This window comes from Muscardinus avellanarius, assembly GCF_963383645.1.
Source record: "Muscardinus avellanarius genome assembly, chromosome: 2".
In the NCBI taxonomy this organism is placed as follows: Eukaryota; Metazoa; Chordata; class Mammalia; order Rodentia; family Gliridae; genus Muscardinus; species Muscardinus avellanarius.
In genome coordinates, this window is record NC_137787.1 from 191,281,537 (window position 1) to 191,302,443 (window position 20,907).

The window sequence follows — 20,907 nt, forward strand, 5'->3', positions numbered from 1 at the left end:
CGTGATCTCATATTATTTCTGGTCACTGCTACCAAAACTAATATATTTTTGCCACACTCTTTTCCAAGACTCTTGGAAAAATGCCAGTCATCTTTTCCTTTGAGTTTGAGAACATAGTTTTACAAATAATGGCGTGGTCTTGCTTTGTTCTCTGTCATCAGAATTAAAAGGATTTATCTAACAATTTGAATAGATAATTTTATTTCTGTGGACATGAAAGTGAAACCCTGGAAATGGGATAGAATTTTAAGTAGCATTTTTAATGTGTTTTAAGCTTCTTTCTTATTGCCTGGCTTTCTTTTAATGAGCTATGTGAAGTACGCCAGGCAGTATGCACCGTTGGGTGGGCCGGTGGGCGATGGGGTGTTTATCTCTGTGTGTAGATTTTGTGTTATGAAAGGGTTTAATGGAGCCCTTCATCTGGTAGGTATAACTACTATTGTAAGCATTTATGGATTTTAAAATACAAGTATTATCAACACTTTACAGGATATTACAACTAAAAATATTTTGACTTATTAAGTTCCTTTATTAGTCTTACCAAAGCTATCTTTGGGAGACTCAAAATAGAACCATGCTGTCAAGGGTCAACAATCTAAGGTAGAACATTTAACTAAAAAACATGTCTTAAAGAGTAGGAAACGGAGTCCTTATACATGTGTCTGTTTTATCTTAGGATCTTTTAGTTTAAAACATGGCTTTTGTAGCTTTCCAATAGGCCTGCAATCATTAAAAAAAAAAAAAAAAAGAAAGTCATGGTTTGTGTCTAACTTGATTAGCTAAGTTTTGCTTTAGTATAATAGCTATTTACCAGCAATCTACCACTCTTCAAGACCAGGGCACAGTGCTAAGCTTTTCATGAGGGACTTAAAAACATTGCTTAATTTCCGCCATGAACTTCCAATCTAGTTGGGAGGCCAAGATAGTAACCGTCATAACATTAGTAGAATTTGAGAAGTACATTGAGATTTAAAGCGTTACAGAAATTCAAAGCAGGGAGAGAGCCCATCCAGCTTGGCAGAGGACAAGGGTGATGCGGGTGGGCCTGAGGGATGTGAGACAGAACCGCAGAAGCCAGCTCCACAGAATAAACGTGTGTGTGGAGGCAGTGCAGGTAGGATGGGGGGATTCAGTTGGGCCGGACTGGCCAGTTCATGTTTAGGAATAGCAGAAATGAAGTTGAGAAGACGGTGCCGGTGCATATTGTTGAATGCAAAGGAAAGGATGGAAGGCAGATTGGTAGGTTGCTGAGCTGAGACCACCGCCTTCAGTATGGAAGCCCCAGAGGGCATGTGGAGAGGTCAGATTGTTTAAACTTGTGAGGCAAACAGGAGCCAAGAAGGATTTTGAGCTAAGAAAACTTGTGACACAGTAAAGCTACCTTTTTGAGTGGGAAGCAGGAGTGAATAGGCCATGGCTGAGGTCAGCAGGGTTCGAGAAGAGGTTTCTGAGTGGGGTCGCCAGTAGGAAGGGTGTTGTGTATGGTGTAGCAGTGGCGAAGAGAAGCACAACGGACCAGAGCGATGTCGCCGCAGGGAGGGAGGAGGGCCTGCAAGCCACGCTGCTGCGGGGCCTTTAGAGCTCACCGCAGTCATTTCCACTCGGGATGTGGCTCAGGTTCCATTCCTCCTCGTGGGCAAATTGCCTTGAGAATGAACTTACAGTGGGGACCGGGATTCTTTGGTATCTATCTGTCCTGATTGTTCATATAGTTGGTCTGAACCAATGATCCATTTTTCTTTTTAAGTTTTTTTTTTAAGTTTATTTTTTAATTTTTTAATCTTTGCCTGGTACTGGGGGTGGAACCCAGAGGCTTTCTATCTCCGGGCTATACTCCCAGACCTTTTTTTTATATTTTATTTGGAAACGGGGTATCACTAAGTTGCTGAAAGCCTCGCTAAGTAGCTGAGGCTGGCTTCCAACCCATGCGATCCTCCTGTCTCAGCCTCCCAAGCGCGGGGATTACAAGCGTGCGCCACCATGCCTGGCTCTTGGGAAAGTTTGAAAGTAGTCACAAAATGAGAGACTAGGACAGTGAACACCTTGTGTGGTTTTGTATCTATCCTTGTCACATACCCCCCACACTCCTGGAATATTTTATAACAGATACTACGGTCCTATAAATTGATGTGTGTGTGTGTGTGTGTGTGAGAGAGAGAGAGAGAGAGAGAGAGAGAGAGAGAGAGAAGAGAGAGAGAGAGAGAGGAAGAGAAGAGAAGAGAAGAGAAGAGAAGAGAAGAGAAGAGAAGAGAAGAGAGAAGAGAGAGAGGTTGTGTGTGTTACAGAAGATCTAGCAGTGTTCTAAATTTTCAAACTTGGGTCTATTGGTGTTCTTGTACACTATTCCTTTTTTCCCCAAAGAGAAAGCTTTTCTTTTGATTAGTATCAAAAGAAATGAATCAATTAACCACCTCCGCCTCTTCCCTTTCTTCTGCCTCCTCCGCACCCCGCCCCCTCCTCCTTCTCTTTCTCTTCTTTTGTTGGCTCTGAGCTCACCCTCCAGCCCTTTCTTTATTTCATTTTATTTTTTATTTTGAAACAGGGTCTCACTAGTCGCTAGGTTGCTGAGAGCCTTGCTTTGTTGCTGAAGCTATCCTCCAACCTGTGATCTGGTTTTAGCCTGCTGAGTACTGTGAGTGCAGATGTGGGCCACTGTGCCTCGTTGCTGCTGCCAGTGCCGCAGCCTCCTCCTCCTCCTCCATATTCTCCACACCTCCACCTCCTCCTCCTCTTTCTCTTCCACCTCCACCTCCTCCACCACCTCTCTTCCTCCTCCTCCTCTTCCTCCTTCACCACCTCCACTAACTCCTCCTCCTCCTTTTCCTCCTTCATCTCCTCCTCCTCCTCTACCTCCTCTACCACCTCCACTTCCTCCACCTCCTCCTCCTCTACCACCTCCACCTCCTCCACCACCACCTCTTCCTCCTCTACCTCCTCCACCACCTCCACTTCCTCCACCTCCTCCTCCTCTACCTCCTCCACCTCCTCTACCACCTCCACTTCCTCCACCACCACTCTTCCTCCTCCTCCTCCTCCTCTACCTCCTCTACCATCTTCACTTCCTCCTCCTCCTCCACCTCCACCACCTCCTCTTCCTCCTTCTCTTCATCCTCTACCTCCTCCTCCACCGCCTCCTCCACTTCCTCCACCTTCTCCTTCTCCTCCTTCTTTTTCTTCTCCTCCTCCTCTGCAGCCACTGCCACCGTCTTTTTTTATATTGTATACTCTTTCTCTTACTATGAGATGTATTTTAGGTGGACATTATATATTTAAGACAAGTTGAGAGGGAATGTAGCAAACTTGCTAGTCAACTGGATAATGGAGGCAGTTTCTCCCTATCTGTGAAGGGAGTTACACGTGTAGAAGGGGAGAAGCCAGAATAAACCTTGTATGTTAGACTGGTTAATGTGAACTCCTGTGTCGTTTCCTATGTTAGGTAGGATATCAAAGCAGATTTAGATATCTTAACTTAGCATGGACATCACAGTGAACAAACTTGGCAGAAACCATCTTAACTGGTGAAAAGTGCCTCACTGGAACAGATTGACAAACATCATGTGCCTTTGAACGATGCTAAACGTGGCAGATCATGTTCGTGGCATTTCTGTTCAATTGTGTAAATCATGAGTAAACATCCTCCCAAATTGAGGGACACTCTGTTGGGTAACTGATTTGTACTTGTCAAAACTATGAAGGTATCTTAGTTTGGGCCGCTATAACAAATATACCATAACTCAGTGCCTTAAATAACAAACATTTACTTTTGCATTTTTGTAAGCTGGAAAGTCCAAAATAAGGTGCTGGTAGACCCAGTGTCTGGTGGTGGGTCTACTGGCTGGTTTGCAGGTGACCATCTTCTCGCTATGCCATTGCATCAGAGAGAGAGAGGGAGGGAGGGAGGGAGGGGAGAGAGCGACAGACAGACAGAGAGAGAGAGAGAGAGAGAGAGAGAGAGAGAGAGACAGAGACACGCTCTTGTGCCTCTTCTTATAAGGGCCCCATCCTGTGAGCTGATTACCTTACAAAGGTCTCATCTCCTAAAACAGTCACACTGGAGGATAAGCCTTTAGTGGATGAATTTGTTTGTTTTTCTCTTTTTGAGGTACTGGGGGTGATCTCAGGGCTCCACCACCACATCGCCCCCAGCCCTCAGCATATGGATGAAGTTTGAGGAAACACAAACATTCATTCTTTAGCATGAGATCATAAAGAGAAGGCACAATTAAGAGTCGAGGTCAGACCAACTGAGACCAAGGAGACATGAAATCTGAAATGTGTGAGCTTAAGTAGATCCTTGACAGAGCCTTATTGGGCTATTAGGAGCCTTTGTGTAGGGTCTGTGGATTAGGTGGTGACGTTGGGCTAATACCAACTTCCTGGCGTGATTTTGTTGCCTGCTAATGTAATAGCACCCTCGTACTCAGAACTCACGCCAAGGCACGGGGCGAAGGAGGCCTCGTGCTGCCTTCCCTGCTGCCTAAGAAGAGCAGCAGCCGGGGAAACTGAGTGCGGGCAGCGGGAACGCCATGAACTAGTGCTACGACTTTTGTGTATATTTGAGATTGTTTTACAGAAGGTGAATCAAATAAAAAGAAATACCATCCTAGGTTGTTTGTTAGAATGCTAGAAGTTAATGACACCATTTAAAATTTCCTGTTAGGAGTAGTAAGAAGGCATTAGTAGTCTCATTGGCCTTATTTACCTTGCCAGTAAGGTCACATCCATCGCCCATAGAGCTGTTATGCTCCTCTGTGCAAGGGTGAGATTTCTCATGACCAACCTAATGGGTAATTAGGTTTTCAGCGGGAGCTTCCTTGAGAGGTCATTGATAACAAAGCAAAAGGCTGGTTGCTAGTGTATCTCCTGGGTGGCTGTGATAAGTAGGTCTTGGGTAGCAATTCCTGCATCTCACTTTTTTCTGTCAAAATGGGACAAACCATGGTAGCAAATAAGAAGGGAGCGGGCGTGGTGGCACACCCTTGTAATCCCAGGCGGAGGCTGAGACAGGAGGATCAGAGTTGGTGGCCAGCCTGAGCTACACTATTAGTGAGGCCCTCCGCAAGTTAGTGAGATCCTGTTTTAAAAAAAAAAGAATAAAAATGAAATTGGGCTAGGGGTGTAGGTCAGAGGTAGAATGTGCCTGGGTTCAATCCCTAGCACCACAAAAGAAGAAGAAGAAGAGGAGAAGGAGGAGGAGGAGGAGGGGAGGAGGAAGAGAAGGAAAGGAGGAGGAGGAGGAGAAGAGGAGGAGGAGGGAGAGAAAGAGATAAGGTTTCATTATTAATGCTTCTAAAGCAGTTAGACTTGTAATCCATGAGAAATTTCAAGTACATAAAACATGAGCTAGTTCTTTTGAGAATAAATTTGCTATAATTTAAAAATACAAACAGAAAACAGAAATATTGAAATTATAATGCAAGAAAGTAACAAATATTTTAATATATGTTCCATGTGTATAGATATTAGGAATAATGTAACGATGGCCATAGAGGTGAGAAGAAAGTGCAGACCTGCTGGAAAACCCTTGGTACACAGGAGCAGAGAAACAGGACAGCAAACATATCTCTTGTTGACCAGGAGAAATGGCATTTTAGGGAAACTCTGAGTGTCTGCAAACAGTACTAGCATATTTGACTGTCACAGACAGAGAACATGAAGTAGGCAGGTTCAGTAGGAAATAGTGTGTCATGGCTGCAGTGTATGAGGATTAGGAAGAGAGGCCGGCACTTCCCTGACCGCCCAGTGACCACTGAGATCATGCATGCGTCCCAAGGTGCTGAACTCAGCTGACGTAATAAGATCTAATCGGGGGCATCAGTAGTAGGAAAATGCCTGTGAAAAGCAAGAGATGCTAATAGGACTCCGATGAAATTAAGAGGATAAATAATGGAAGAGGTATTGGAAGAATAAGAAAAATGCAAAAAAATTAATTAGTAGTTAATTGACTCTTAAGGTAAAGTAAGGTTTCTGTTTTGTTTTCTCTTGCTATTTTTTTGTTTTTAGCCCTGGAGATGGAATGCAGGGCCCCCTACATGCTGGACACTTGCTCTGCCACTGAATTATACCTCTCACCCTAAAAGTCGGTGTGTTCAGCACAGGGGAAAGGCGACTCAAGAACGTCTTTATTACGGAGCAAGTGCATAGTGCCTCCAGACCTGCCAGCCACACAGCCCGCATCTCCTGCAGGCTGTGACTAGCAGGACCTTCCGTGCACTCAGCTCTGTGCCTCCTAGCCGCTCTGTAACCACAGCGCTCACGTAGGAAGGAATGGAGACTCGGGGTGAGGTTACTTGGGGAGCTTGAAGCACAGGCCCGGGACAACAGTGCTCCCCGGGAGCCAGGGCCGCCACCACCATCAGCCAGGCAGCACAGCTTCAGCCCTTCTCCTGCTAAGCTCATTAAGACAATATAATTTACAGTATGATCTGCAAAAGATGACCTTGTCACCACAATCCAAAGGAAACCGCGCCCATAATTAAACTGTGGGCTTAGGAATGTAAGGTACTTTTGTAAACTGTAAAGCTGAAATTAAAGTTGTTACCGATCAATTAATGAGGCGATAATTAAACAGAAACTAAACCTGGATGGTTGCTGATCGGCACCAAAAATTTGCTTTTGCAGTTCACATCATTTAAGATATATTTAATTACATTTATAACACATGTATATTTAATATAATTGTTTGTGACAGACTGACGGATCTTTCCTGTCATTATAGCTAATTCCTCTTGATGTTTTTGTCATTATTACGTGTATTTTGGGGGAGAGAAATAAGACGGTTTCCAAGGTGACGGTGATAAAAGCGAACTTAAGAGAAATGGTTGCCCCTTTTTGTTTTTATATAATCACATTTCATAAAATCTCATTTTCCTCCGCAAGGCCACAAGAAAGACATAGCATAACTACTTTAGAATAATATTTTAGTAAATAGAAGAGCAGGATTAAAAAAAATCTTACCCTTTTGTGTTATATTAACATATAAGACAACGTATAGTTCATAGGAAAATGTTAAGAATCATTATTACAATGGCACAAAAAAGTTTTTTTCATGTTACACCTAAGAAACAAATGTTGACGCAAAATAACTCAGCATCATTATTAGATCCATTAAATAACAGGAAAATGATGTACTTCTGGTTGTCAACATATTAAAATATATGTGTTTTACATATCCGGTAGTAGCTTATGTAGACTTTAGTTTATGTAACTATAGAAATGTTAGCAGACTGTACTATCCCAGGTTAATGATAGCATGGCATACAAATGCCATGGGAGCCGGGCGTGGTGGGCACGCTTGTCATCCCCGCGTTTGGGAGGCGGAGACAGGAGGATGGCGCAGGTTCAAAGCCAGCCGCGCTGGCTTAAGAGACCCTGTTTCCAAATAAAATATAAAAATAGGTCTGGGAGTGTAGCCTGGAGGTAGAAGGCCCCTGGCTTCCATCCCCAGTACCCCCCCCCCACAAAACAAATTCCATGGGAATAGGGAATCAATGGGAAATACCTCATCTATTTAATATATAACTGAAGAATCATATTTTTATTAGCAGAAGTTGAGAGATAAGAGCCCAAAGAACTAATAAACTTTCCCCCCCAGAGCAGTCTTCTTTCAGAGTATGAGTGTGCAGTGAGCACCTGCTGTGTGCCAGTACTCTGAGTGTTCCCTGGACATTTATTACTTTTTTTTTTTTTTTGGTAATACTGGAGATGGAACCCAGGGGTCTTCTACTTCCAGGCTTCGCTCCCAGACCTATTTTTATATTTTATTTGGAAACAGGGTCTCTTAAGCCAGCTGAAGCTGGCTTCGAACCTGCGCGATCCTCCCGTCTCAGCCTCCCAAGCACAGGGATTACAGGGTGAGCCACCATGCCGGCTGACCATGCCGGCTGACATTTGTTGCTTTTAACATGTGGCTTTAAGTGAAGTGCTCTGAAGGTATCGCCAGGTGATTCCTCCCATAAATGCCACATCATATGGCTCTGTGATTTCTTTATGGGGAAAATGGTGAGACAAGGGTTGGGGTGAAGGATATTACTTGGAGGGTCCTTTTGAGCGCAGGAATCACATTTGAAACTGCAGCTCTTTCTCTATGTTCCATGTAATATGATCATTTTTAAGATATACTACAAAAGCCTGTTAGAGGAGCAGGGATTAATTCTTCCTTTCTGAAAAAAAGGTGAAGCTTGATCACTAAATCTGGGTCTTAGCCTTCATTTTGTTTTCAGAAATAGAAGCAAGATAGATGGTCACAGTCTTCTAAAAATAGTGAAATGCCTGGATTTCTATCTTAGATTTAACTCTACATAATGCTAATCTTCTTATCATTTAATGACCAAAAATTTTTAAAAAAAAGTGTAGAATTTGTGCCAAAAATAAAAGGCATGTGGTAAGCTGAAAACACTTTTTACATATTGTATCTTCCTGAAGTTTGATTATCTTTGGAAAAAATTGGCAAATATTTTGTTTGGTAAGTTTTACATTCCCAATATTGAATAAAAAATGTAAAGAAGCGTTTAGCAGGTGCCTACCACCGTGGAAGCTCTAATATTTTGACTGTGTCATGAGATATCTCTGAGGAAGTGCCTTTTTGTTTTCTGATGGTAGAGGATGTAAGTAATGTCTCTCAAATGTCAAATTAATTTAGGGTGTGAGCTTTCTTTTTCCTTTATAATGACGTAGGTAGGAAAATTGAATGTTCCAAACAACTCATGGAAAATGTTCCACAGCAGCATCGTTTGTGCCCCAGATACAGCTAAAAGCATTTAATGGGATGCGAAATTACAGGTAGATTATTCAGTGTGGAAAAATGCCTCCTCAAAATTGAAAAGAGATCATGTTTTTGAGCTGTTGTCTGATATGTCATAAATGTTCTCATGTTGAATACTTTTCAACCAGAGCTCTCTTTGGTTATACTGGGAAAGGTTTTTAGAAAATAGAGCACGTGGGAGGAATTTCATGATCCCACCCACCACAGCCGGGCTCTGATGCATTCAAATTCACAACGCCAGTACTTTAAATTAGCGTGTGATCTTTAAATGACTGAAGGCCGATGAGACATCTGATGTCCTTGTGCCAGAGCCAGCGTGTTCCCCGGTCCTGTCCTTCGAGTTGACACTTGTCAGAGCAGCGGCGTCTCCAGTTGCACCTTCCCACGTTGGCTTCATTTCCCGCGTGTCTCCGGCTTTGTGAGCCATCTCTCGAGGGGAGACTGAGTGGAGGTGCAGGAGGATCCCTGCGGGGGACAGGTGTGGCACAGTGGGGGTGAGAGGCAGGTGCCGTCGCCAGGGTGGGCAGAGGTGGAGAACCTCGCCAGCCGCCTTCCGCTCTTCTTACCCAGTCCCTGCTCACACGCCTGATCATAGCTCAGGCCACCTTCTCACACAGGCTGAAAGTCAAGAGCCCTGAGACCCGAGAAGAGACTAAACCTGCTGAAGAAAATTGGTGACCTTTCACAGAGCTTCTGGTGGCCGGAAGGTTGTGGGGAAATGCAGGTGGTAAGAAGACGGCAGAGAGCACCTGTTGTAGAACCTGTCAGAGAAACGAAAAGACCCAGGGTGGGTAGGTAGGAGGTTCTGTCTGGGTTTGAAAGCAGAGGGGCCAGAGCCCATGAAGACTGAAAGTGGGGAAATCTGTTAAAAAAAAAATTAGGAAGCTGAGGAGGTCTGAGAGAAGAGAAAGAAACAAATATGACTGATGAAAGGAAGACAAGAGGAGTTATGTCTATGGCTGCAATTTTGGCAAAGAGCGGAGATCATCTGAGAAGATCGTGCCTCCATTTTAGTATTAGAATTGGTTTAAATGTGGTACCCTTGAGTTCTCGGTCTACTTAAACTAAGGATATAATCGGACATCTTCAGGTTAGTGTTTTTGAAAAGAGGTGTTGTTTCTTTGGAGTAGCTTTAGAATATATAGATTTTTTACATAATAGAAAATGTTCTACCGTTTCACAGGGCTGAGACGTTTCAATAATATTCTCTGCCTTGAAAAGCGGGAGACTTCACTTGAGCCCCAGGGTATTAGGGGACTGTCAGTTCACCATTGGTCTGATTCTCTTTTATCACCACACATTCAACTTGACTTAATTGGTTGACTTTTATCATCTGTAAAAGATTTTTTTTTCCTTTGTGGGTACGAGGGATTCAATCCAGGGGGCATTCTACTGCTGAGCCACATTCCCACCCCCAGCCCTATTTTATTTTTATTTTTAACACGGTCTCACTAAGTTGCTCAGGCTCACCTTAAACCTGTGCTCCTCCTGTCTGAGCGTCTCAAGCACTGGTATTACAGGCGTACACCAGCACCCCTGTTCCTATTAAATCTTAAAAACTTCTATCCCCAAATGGGGGCACTTGAGCAAAATAAAAATTCATTCTAGTACTGGAGATCACGAATAAATCTGAAATAAAAGGGCTTTGCAGACAGAAGACTACAATTTTATTTTATTTTTTGTGGTACTGGGGTTCCTGGAAGCCCTTCTACCTCCGGGCTACACCCCCAGACCTATTTTATGTTTTTGAAACAGGGTCTCTTACGCCAGCGCAGCTGGCTTCAAACCTGCACGATCCTCCTGTTTCCGCCTCCCAAGCGCGGGGATTACAAGCGTGCGCCACCACACCCGGTGTACAATTTTAGACATAGCAAAGATCTCGGGCATTGTAGGTTCAGGTCTCCCTCTTTTGAATGAGGAAGATAAATTGTCTCAAACATACTGCAAAGTTAGATGTGATAAATTAAATCAGTAAATCTACAGCCGGAAAAATGGAAATAAGTATTAACCCATTAACCAAAATGCAGTATAAAGGAAACAGCTAGCATTTATCGCATGGCTTCTCCAATGGCCTGCAGATGACCAAGGAAATCAGCACACTTACACTTCCTACCACTTGAAGAAAATTTTAAAACGCATAATATATTTATTTTTTATTCTTTTGGTGGTACTGGGGATGGAACCCTTCTACCTCCGGGCTACACTCCCAGACCTACTTTATATTTTATTTGGAAACAGGGTCTCTTAAGCCAGCGAGGCTGGCTTCGAACCTGCGGGATCCTCCTGTCTCTGCCTCCCGAGCGTGGGGATTACAAGCATGCGCCACCATGCCCAACTTAAAATGTATAATATATTTATACAGGATACAATTCAGAAAGTGCCACTGGATTTATGTTGAAAAACAATCATCTCTTCTATCCCTGTTCCTCCGCCACTTTGTTTCACTTAGCATTTGTCCAGAGATAGTCTATGCATTTAAAATATATGCATACTTGTTTATTTTCTAACAAATGATAGCACACTGTATATATTACTCTGTTCCCCCCCCCTTTGAGGTTAGTTTTTTATCAGTACCTCTAGAGTTGCCTGGTTTTTTAGAGAAAGGACTCCCTGCATTTTTATATTCTACCTGTAAAAATGTAATTATGTGATACACTTTAAGGAAACCTTGGCTGGGTATAAAATTGAGGGGGCATCAGCCGGGTATGGTGGTGCACGCTTGTAAGCCCAGCATTTGGGAGGTGGAGACTGAAGGATTGTGGTTTGTAGACAGCCTCAGCTACTTAGCAAGGCCCTTCACAACTCAGTAAGACCCTGTTTTAAAAAAAAAGTTTTTCAAGACTATAAAATAGGGCTGGGAGTTTAGCTCAGAGGTAGAATGCCCTTGGGTTCCATCCCCAGTAGAGTAAAAAAAAAAAAAAGGTGGGGGAGCATTATTTCCTTTTATCGGTACTTGGACCACATTGCCCTGTGGTATTCTGTATCAGTGCTACTCCTGGTTAATGGGGCTGACCTGTCACCCCACCCCAAATTAAATATTATTTCTTATTTCTGACTAAATACTCACAGAATTATTTCCTTAGTCTTAACAATCCCATAAACAGCATCAGTCTATAGATTCAAAGTTTTACTTATTTTGAAATTTTATCATAGCATATCTTTGTCCTTACCTTTTTTTTTTTTTTTTGCTTTATATGCCCTTTTGAAGAAGACAGTTATGTGTTCTTTGTATCCTGTTTCTTCCTCCTCCATATCCATTATCTTTGCTGTAATTTGATTTTATACTGTTGGTCCTATCTATTTTGTTATATATAATTTTTCTAAGTCATGGTATTTCTTTTTAGTCACATTCTATTTTTGGTTGCTTCTTAATGTGGCTTTTATCTCTATAATGTTATTTTTCTCTCCATTTTTTTTCTGACTTCTACCAGCTTGATTTTCATTTCCTTCTGTTGTTGTATAATCTCTTCTTTGAACCTTTGTTTTTCTTCTTTGAGCCTTTTTTTTAAACGAGGGGTCACATTTCCTATGGCTGCCTTTGAGACTTTGCAGAATTATTTATCTGAACTCTTCCTGTGTTTCTTTGAGTAGTCCTTGTGTGATATGCTCTTACTTTACCTTTTTGTCTTTATAACTTTTTGTCCCCAAACTTACTTGCCCAGATGCAGTATTGGTTGTTTTCTGATGACCGTCTGTCGGAAGGGGCGGGGGCTGTAAGCTCGGGCAGGCGGCAACTTTTCCACTGGCTTGTTATTCATGCTCGGGTTACTGCTGGTCAAACAGTTTGCTTCCTGTGTCTCGAGCTCACTTCCCTTTAGTTGCTGGCACTGGAAAGATCGGGTCCTTTAAGCATCGCTCTCAGTGCTGTAATAATGAGATGTCACCCGCACTGCACATCTGCTTTCCTGTCCCCCTTGCCTAGAGGTTTGGGTGTCCACAGGATAATACAGCTCAGTGGCAGGAGTTTTCCGCCTGCCACCACATTGCTATGGCGTGGCGTAAACCGCGACTGGATGAGACCGTCTCCACCTCCCCCGGGGCTCATCCGCGCAAGTAGGTTTTACCCATTTAGTAGTATTATTCATAGAACCACCGTATTGGTTGGTCAGAATTGTGTACCTTGGAGAAATCTGGTTATCTCCTGAGGCCTGAGAAAGCTGGGATGGCCTTCAGCACATTCCCTTCCCTTATTTGATATTTTGCAGATGTGTTTCACAGTTTATAGTTTGAAATGATGGCAGCTTCCTTGCTTCAGTTATATAGCAAAATTCCAGACTTGTACGCATTACCTCTGAGGTGTATAAGGAAATGTAGTTTCTACATTTTCCCCCCGCCAGCAGTGGTTCTGACAAGCCCTGTCTCTGAGCAGGGGATGGCCTCTTTGGGGGTAAACATTGTCTCCCAGGTGGCGAAGTATTTCCAGTTCCTCCCCTAACCCCACTTCTGCCGCGATTAGTATGTGGGGGGCTTGGGGCACGCCGTCACAGGTGCCTCACTGACGAGGCGGGGTTCAGGGCTCGGCTCGGCACTGTCCCGTGAGTCCTTGCTGCACAGTCTGCCTAGCAGTGAGGCCTCTGCTGCCAGAGTCCCAGCTGCCGGGTTACAGTCGTGGAGGCCCCTACACCATGCGGCCTTTGTCCTCATCCAGGCCTTCACCTGCCCTCCCTCTGAGATGAGAAGCGTCTGGATTCCTACCATGATACACCGGGTCACCTTTCCAGCTCCCATGGCACTGCACCGTCACCCCACACCTCATCGGCAGTGCCTTGGTAGCACACCAGGCTTTACCACAAGCCTGTAGCTGCCCCTGGACCATGTCCTCAGGGTACCTGGTACTTGTCAAAATGCTTTCCCAGTCTTTCTCTGCTGCCACCCCCAACCTGTACCCAAGGGTCCAGTTTAAAAAAAAAGACAGTGGGGACTGTTACATCTGATTCCATCAGCAGCAGCAGCAGCATTATTAGGATTTTTTTTATAGTAGTAAGGATTGACTCCAGGGGCATTTTAATACCAAGCTATACCCCCAACCCTTTTTATTTTTTGTTTTGAAACAGGGTCTCACCAAGTTGCTGAGGCTGGCCTCAAACCTGTGACCCTCCTGCCTCAGCTTCCCAAGTATTGAGATTACAAGAGTGTGCCACCACACCTGGCGTTTTGTATCTGATTTTAAAGAATGTCTCAAGTATGTAATTGATAGTAGGGGGATTGTTAGGGATTCCATATCTTGACCCTGCTCCAGATTTATTTTGATGTTAAGTGAAGTATCTCTTGGTTAGGCTGTCTGCTGTAGACGTCATAATGTTACGAGTTTCTTTGTCTTTCATACTAAAGAGTCAGAAAATAGTCATTAGTGAGTAAAAAGAAAGAACTTCTAAAACTTGTTATTGAAATTAGCTTGGATAGTTTTCATTTGTTTAGGAAACAGTTCTCTGAAGAGTATGTCTGCTTGAAAGACTCATGCTTTTTGCTTGTGGCTTGATGAAAGTCCTCACTTACCATCAACAAAAGCCTGATGAAACTTTGCGAAGTTTGAACGGTCTTTGGATATGCAACACCTAACAATTGTGCCTCATTACAGTCTCTGTTTAATTAAGATAACAATGCATGGTCCTTCATTAAAATTGCCACAGGAAAAAAGTTCTTCTTGGTCCTTGGAGAGGATATTATATGCAAGCCCTGTTGCGTGGGTTGCAAGGTGTCACCGGTATTTATATGCATTACTTGTCTAATTGCGGTAAATGTAGCATGTCCAGATAGGTTTCGAGTTGGAAGGCTGTTTGTTCTTTACTGGAGATTGCGTGAAGCCTGGGTACCCAGAGGCAGCTGTTCCTAGGTCCTTCACCTCTCCCCAGAGATGGCTGGGAAGACTGTGTTGCTGGACCCTGTCTTTCATAGCTGTAGCAGTAAACATGACAGGTTGTTGGGAGCCATCTGTTTGAAATGGCTGCTGCTTTGTATGCAGCGATGAGCTGAGGTCCGTTTTGTCTTTCTGCATGGTAACAGTCTTATTTGGTGTCACAACAGGTGGAAGTTGATGGGTCGAAACTAAATGTGACCAGCACCTGGAACCTGGCTTCGCCCTTACTGTCTGTCAGCGTTGATGGCTCGCCGAGGACTGTGCAGGTAAGCTTTCAGATGATTTACTGAGATGTCTGCAGGTGCCCGTGTGGTCAGCACTTATATCAGAAGGAAAAGCTGTGTTTTACTCATCTTAGACTTTTTAGAGTTGAAGAGACTCTACCTTATTTTAAAGGATCTTGAGTTCTATCCTAATTTGAGGAATTAATATTTTCTTTTTGCAGGCTGTCTCAGAAGGTTATTGTATTATATTTTGTTGTAAATAAAGAATCCTGCAGGTTTTTGAATAAATATTAGATCTGCAGTTTCCTGTGCCCTTGTGGGTTTCTGGTTGTAAAATATGACCGATGTGCATAATTATCTCTTTATCTACGCAATTAAAATTATATAGGACCAGACTGGCAAAAGCATGAGCTATATGGGTTGATTTTTCCATAGCATATGACTTTTTAATCTTTAATTTTTTAACATTTATTTATTTATTTATTTATTTATTTATTTATTTGGTGGTGCTGGGGGTGGAATCCAGGGGCTTTCTACCTCCGGGCTATACTCCCAGACCTATTTTATATTTTACTTGGAAACAGGGTCTCACTAAATTGCTGAGAGCTTCACTAAGTAGCTGAGGCTGGCTTCGAACCTGTGTGATCCTCCTGTCTCCGCCTCCCAAGTGCGGGGATTACAAGCGTGTGCCACTATGCCCAGTTTAGCACATGACTTTTTTAAAACAGGTAATCCTAGGGTATTAAGATTCTAACCCCAAACCCCACCCCATCTGGGCCACAGGACATAGTTAAGAGTCTCCGCCTCACCCAGCTGAGGCGTTGTGTGAAATAGGAGTTTCTGTTCTTACTCTACCACCAACAAGGGGCCGCTGGCCTTCTCAGAGTCCCTCACAACATGGGAGACACACGGAAAGTGAAGCAGTTCTCTTGACAGCCTTTCATGAAGAGCGTCTGGCCTCACATGCACGGCTTAAGAACTCGCCCTCCTCAGTTGCTAGAAACTTCTCTTGAGGCAGGAGGTGGCAGTTGTTGGTTTCAGGGTTTCGTGTTCAGGCTCTGCCAGGTGAGGTATCTCCTCTGGCATCCCACCTGGAGGAGCTGGGCTGCTCAGCTCCTATCTCATTTTCCTGCTGGGTCCCTGTGGCTGCAGGAAAAGGAGCACTAAATGTTTTATCTGCTTAGATGATGAAGTAGCCGGGGAGCATGCCTTTGCTTTCTGAATTAGCTTCCTCCTTTTCTAGTCAGACCACATTGTCTATCTGCTTTTCTGATTTTCATTGGTAAACCTCATAGTCTAAGTATTATTATTTTCTTTAAAAGATAAATGGTGTTTTACCATGTCCCAAAGAAAGAATGACTTTCTTAGGCTCATAACTTCGTTTAATTGGTCTAAATTAGCTGTCTTGAGTTGACTTTGAATCCCCACTACCTTGCTGAGACCCCAGCACATACGAAGGCTCAATAATGAGTAGGCAGGCAGAGGAAAGAATGGTAATCTCACATTTGGGGAATTTCAGAAAGAAATCTCTTGCCTAGACTTCCCTTTAAGACTCAGGTTCTTTTCCTTCTCAGTCTTTGTGAAATTTAGCTGTGTTCCTAAGACAGCCTTGTTGGCTGTTTTATTTTCTTGGCCTTCCCACATCTGCAAAACCCACCCTCTGTTAGCCAGTGTGGCTGGTAGAGCGGTGCATACAGAATCACCCGGCTTCTGTGAGCGTGGAGACAGACCGGAGCCTGTGCCTGGCCATGAGTCCCTTGCGTCCACTGCCTCGGCAGCTCCTGTGGTTGTTAGGCCGACGGTCCCACCTGTTGATGGGTACTAGGCGGTGATTGGGGGGTACAGGAAGGGGTCTGCCCCATGCTTCCCAAGTTTCTGTTTCCCAGGTGTGTGTAGGGGCTCTTCCTTCATCTATCTTCTCTCCTCCTCCTTTATTTATTTATTTATTTATTTATTTATTTATTTATTTGCGGTACTAGGGATGGAGCCCAGGGGCTTTCTACCTCCAAGCTACACCCCCAGCCCTATTTTTAATATTTTAGTTTGAAACAGGGTCTCGCCAAATTGCAAAGGTCCTCACTAAATAGCTGAGGCCATCCGCGAACTGTGATCCTCCTGTCTCAGCCTCCCAAATGCTGGGATTGCAAGCGTGTGTCACCACGCCTGGCTCTCCTCCTCTTAACTCATTATCCATGGCTCAGTGATGTCTGCCACACGCACACACACACACACACACACACACACACACACACACACGGCCGCTTTAAGTGTTTTTTCTTCTGACTTTAAGAAAATCTCACTCGTGGAAACAAGTCGGGTCTCTGTTGATGGCCATCAGTAGGAGGCAGCGATGTCTGGAAGGAGGAGGAGCACATGAGTTTGCAATGAAAAAAAGTAGAATAAAGAACTGCAGGCATAGACATCGAAAGCTCTTGGAAAGAGTTAAAGGTCCCCATTAATCATTTAGAGTTTGTTTTCTATGTCTTCATCTAATCAGGAGGCCAAATTTTCCTCAAATACCGTCATTCATGAAAAATAAAATGACAGTATTTTGCATGTATTCACTTTGTATGCCGTGCGCTTGCCAGCGTTTCTCTATTTTTTATTGCAGATACAGTGTCTGTCCATAATGATACTTATTAAATAGATCTTACTGAGATCATCTGAGAACCTAACAATCCTTCCTCATGATTCTTTTGTAGGAATATATATTCAGATTTTCAAAGTACCTACTTTAAACATTGTAGAATAATATGGCCTTTTCCAGTAGAAATCTAATATAAGCCATATAAGTATTTTAAATTTCTTAGTAACTATATTTTAAAAAGTAAGAAGATACCAGGCTTAGTGGCACATGGCTATAAATCCAGCTACTTGGGAGGCTGAGACAGAAGGACCCCAAGTTTGAGGCCAGCCAGCCTCAGCCACTTAGCAAGACCATGTCTCAAAATAAAAATTTAAAAAAGGGGTTGAGGATGTAGCTCAGTGCTTTCTTAGCTTATACAATAAATTCGTGGGTTCAGACCCTAGTGACCACCCAGAAAGGGAGGGGGATAATAGCAACTGAAATTAATTTTACTAATATATTCTATTTAACCCAATAATGTGAAATGTTATATATACAGGGAGCAATATAAAGTAATAACATGATACGAGAAGAACACAGATGCAGGCATGCACACTGTGCCCCAGAGTCTTAAACAGCAGAAGGGTTGAAAGGGAAATGCAGGCCTGCCTAAGCAATGAAGCTGTGCCCAACAGAAAAGGGTTACACACTGCTTCAGTGTTTCAATAAAAATCCATTAAGATTGTAACTTTTAATTCCTCTGTCACCATAGTTACATTTAAAGTTTTCAGTGGTCACGTGTGTGTAGTGTGGTTTCTGGTTTACACAACTCAGGTGCCAAACATTTTGTAAACTGGAGACTCTTTTAGACTTAAAGAGAAAATAATGATTTAAGAGTTCCCTCAAGTGTCAACCACAGTTTTGGTATTTGTCATTTAAAAAGGAACTGGATTAATGAATTGAGAAATAGTGAATGAATACATTGAATTCATTTTTTAAACAGAAGATAATTTTTTTCATCTAGTTGGCAAATTTGCCAAATTTTAATTTTAATTTAGAAGATTAACAAAAATTGGAACTTTTGGCTGGGCATGGTGACACACAATTATAATCCTGGTTGTGAGAGGCTGAGATAGTAGGACCACAGGTTCAAGACCACCACAGCAACTTAGTGACACCATCAGCATCCTAGTAAGATACTGTTTCAAAATGTTGTTTCAAAACAACAAATAGAGCTGGGCTTGTTGGGGCATGCATGTAACTCCAGCATTTGGGAGGCGGAGACCGGAGGATCCTGGTTCGCAGACAGCCTCAGCTACTTAGCGAGGCCTTTCCCCACTCAGTGAGACCCTGTTTCAAAAAACAAAGACTAAAAACTAGAGCTTGGGGTGTAGCTTGGAGGTACAATGCCTCTGGGTTCTATCCTCAGTACTGCCAAAAAAAGAAAAAAGAAAAGAAAACCAAATAGGGCTAGAGGTGTAGCTCGGAGGCAGAATGCCCCTGGATTCAATTCCCAGCACCACCAAAACAAACAAACAAGCAAAAAACTACTTTTAAAGAGTAGAATGGTTTCTTGCCCTTAGCCTGTGTGTGTTAGTCTCATTGTTTTTGTGACCTGTGTAGTATGGAATGTGCTATATCATTAGAACGGTTTTAAATTCTTATCATTTCGTCTCTGCTCTATTCCTGAGGAGCTTTTTTTTTTTTTTTTTTTAAATGTGTAAAGAGGCTCTTCAACTTTACTTTGAGTGACTCGAGTAGTTTTCCGTCTGCTGGGATTTAATTCATCTTTTCTCATCAGCTTTTCACAGACAACGCGTCCACGTTGCAGAGTCACGTTGCCGGGGCATTCGCAGGCAGGGCCGGCCGGCCGCTATTGGCTTGTTCCTTTGTGTGGCCTGATTTCTTCTATCCACCTGCTCACAGCAGGTTGTCTTCAGGCCTGAAGAGTAGCTAACTACTTTTGAAAATATCTGGAGATCCTGCTAAGGCCTAACAATTTCTGCATTTGTCTGATGTGGAGCTATTCACCGTGCACCTTTGAAGACTTCTTTTTTTTTTTCCCCTTCCCTTTTCCTTTCTCATATTCTTGCTTAAATATTTTCAAAAGAAAATAAATTTATGATAAATAACAGAACAGAGCTGACTGCAGCACTACCGCATTCTGTATTGAATAGGTCATTGATGGCCAACTAAGTGGAACTAATTTTCCATGTTAAAGCAGACAAATTTGGAATAGCGTCACACGAATCGCATGCTTCTGACTGTACAATACCAGATTGAATGGAGTACTTGTGACTTGATTGGAGTATTGAATGGATTATATAACATGATAACTTAAAGTGCCCAGTGTGCTTAAGTAATGTAGCATGTTACCCTGGCACACAAATGTGTTAGAAGAGATAGTGTTTGCAGATTGTGTGAACCCTGTGAATTATTTGCAAATACTTGTCCACGTAGAATTTGAGTGGATTTGGGAAATTTAACCTTAAGTTTCTGTTTTTGAAGAAAATAAATTGTTGACTTTTATAGCCACTTAAAGAGAGGAAGTTGTTTTCAGTAATTTGAACTAAAATAGTTTTCATACTGTCTAAAAACAAACTTTAATTTCAACTCTAATAGCTGAGTATAGATGCTAAGATAATTATCATCTTGCATTATAATTATTATTATTACTATTATTTTGGTGTTGGGGATTGAGCCCAGGGCCTCAAGCATGGGATGGATGGACTCTACCACTGAGCTACATCTACAGCTTCTAACATTAATATGTTAATTAGAAAATTAAAGGAATTTTTTCCTATGATTTGTCAGTAGGTGCACACAGATAAAAAAGTAAATTTGGAAGTCATCATTGATGTTTTTAGTTGTAAAATAAATGTTTTCCATGCTTTAAAGATGTTTCTTTCCATGCCCATGACCTTGTCAAAGTAATAGGCTTTTATTTTGTACTCTATGCATCAGGTTGAACTCTAGGGTCGTCAAACGTAATATGAAACCATCTATTTAGGTTGTGTAGGAGATATAAATATATAACTTAGAATAAGTAGAGGTCCATATTTTTTCTGAAGAAGTAGGAAATGAAAGTAATTATTAACCATCTCTTTTTATATTCCTGAAAACATCAATTATAGTTACGTCTTAGACACAAGCTCACCAGTCGAACACAAAGAACTCTCTTTCACTTTGCTTCGAAAATCGAATCACATTTGACAACAGCTGGGGTGGGGGTGCAACCATAATTTAAAATATTAATTTTGATGCAAGTCTACCTGCTTTGGGACTGTAGTCATAGGACCTTAGCAGGTGCTTTGGTCTCTGGCAATATGTACTTTGTGATCTGTGATTTGGAGCTGCTGCTAAGATTTAACATGGTGGGAAAACATCTTTGTGAACCCCCGCCTCCCCTCCCCCATCTGCACACATTCTTTTTCTGCTCTGCTATCTGTTAACTAGAAAATTATATTTTAGTGGCTGCTAGAGGAAGAGAATCTTG

General features: G+C 42.7%; 1 protein-coding gene across 9 annotated transcripts in view; it reads left to right on the forward strand.

The window, feature by feature from the left end:
* Nucleotides 1-20,907, forward strand: part of PCCA (propionyl-CoA carboxylase subunit alpha) — a gene marked incomplete at both ends in the record, with an annotated part of 369,697 nt that overhangs the window by 270,340 nt on the left and 78,450 nt on the right. For all 9 annotated transcript variants that reach the window (XM_080689189.1, XM_080689192.1, XM_080689190.1 and 6 more), the window contains one exon: nt 14,789-14,887. In XM_080689189.1, coding sequence (XP_080545315.1) covers nt 14,789-14,887 — 99 coding nt within the window. The remainder of the gene's footprint in view (nt 1-14,788; nt 14,888-20,907) is intronic.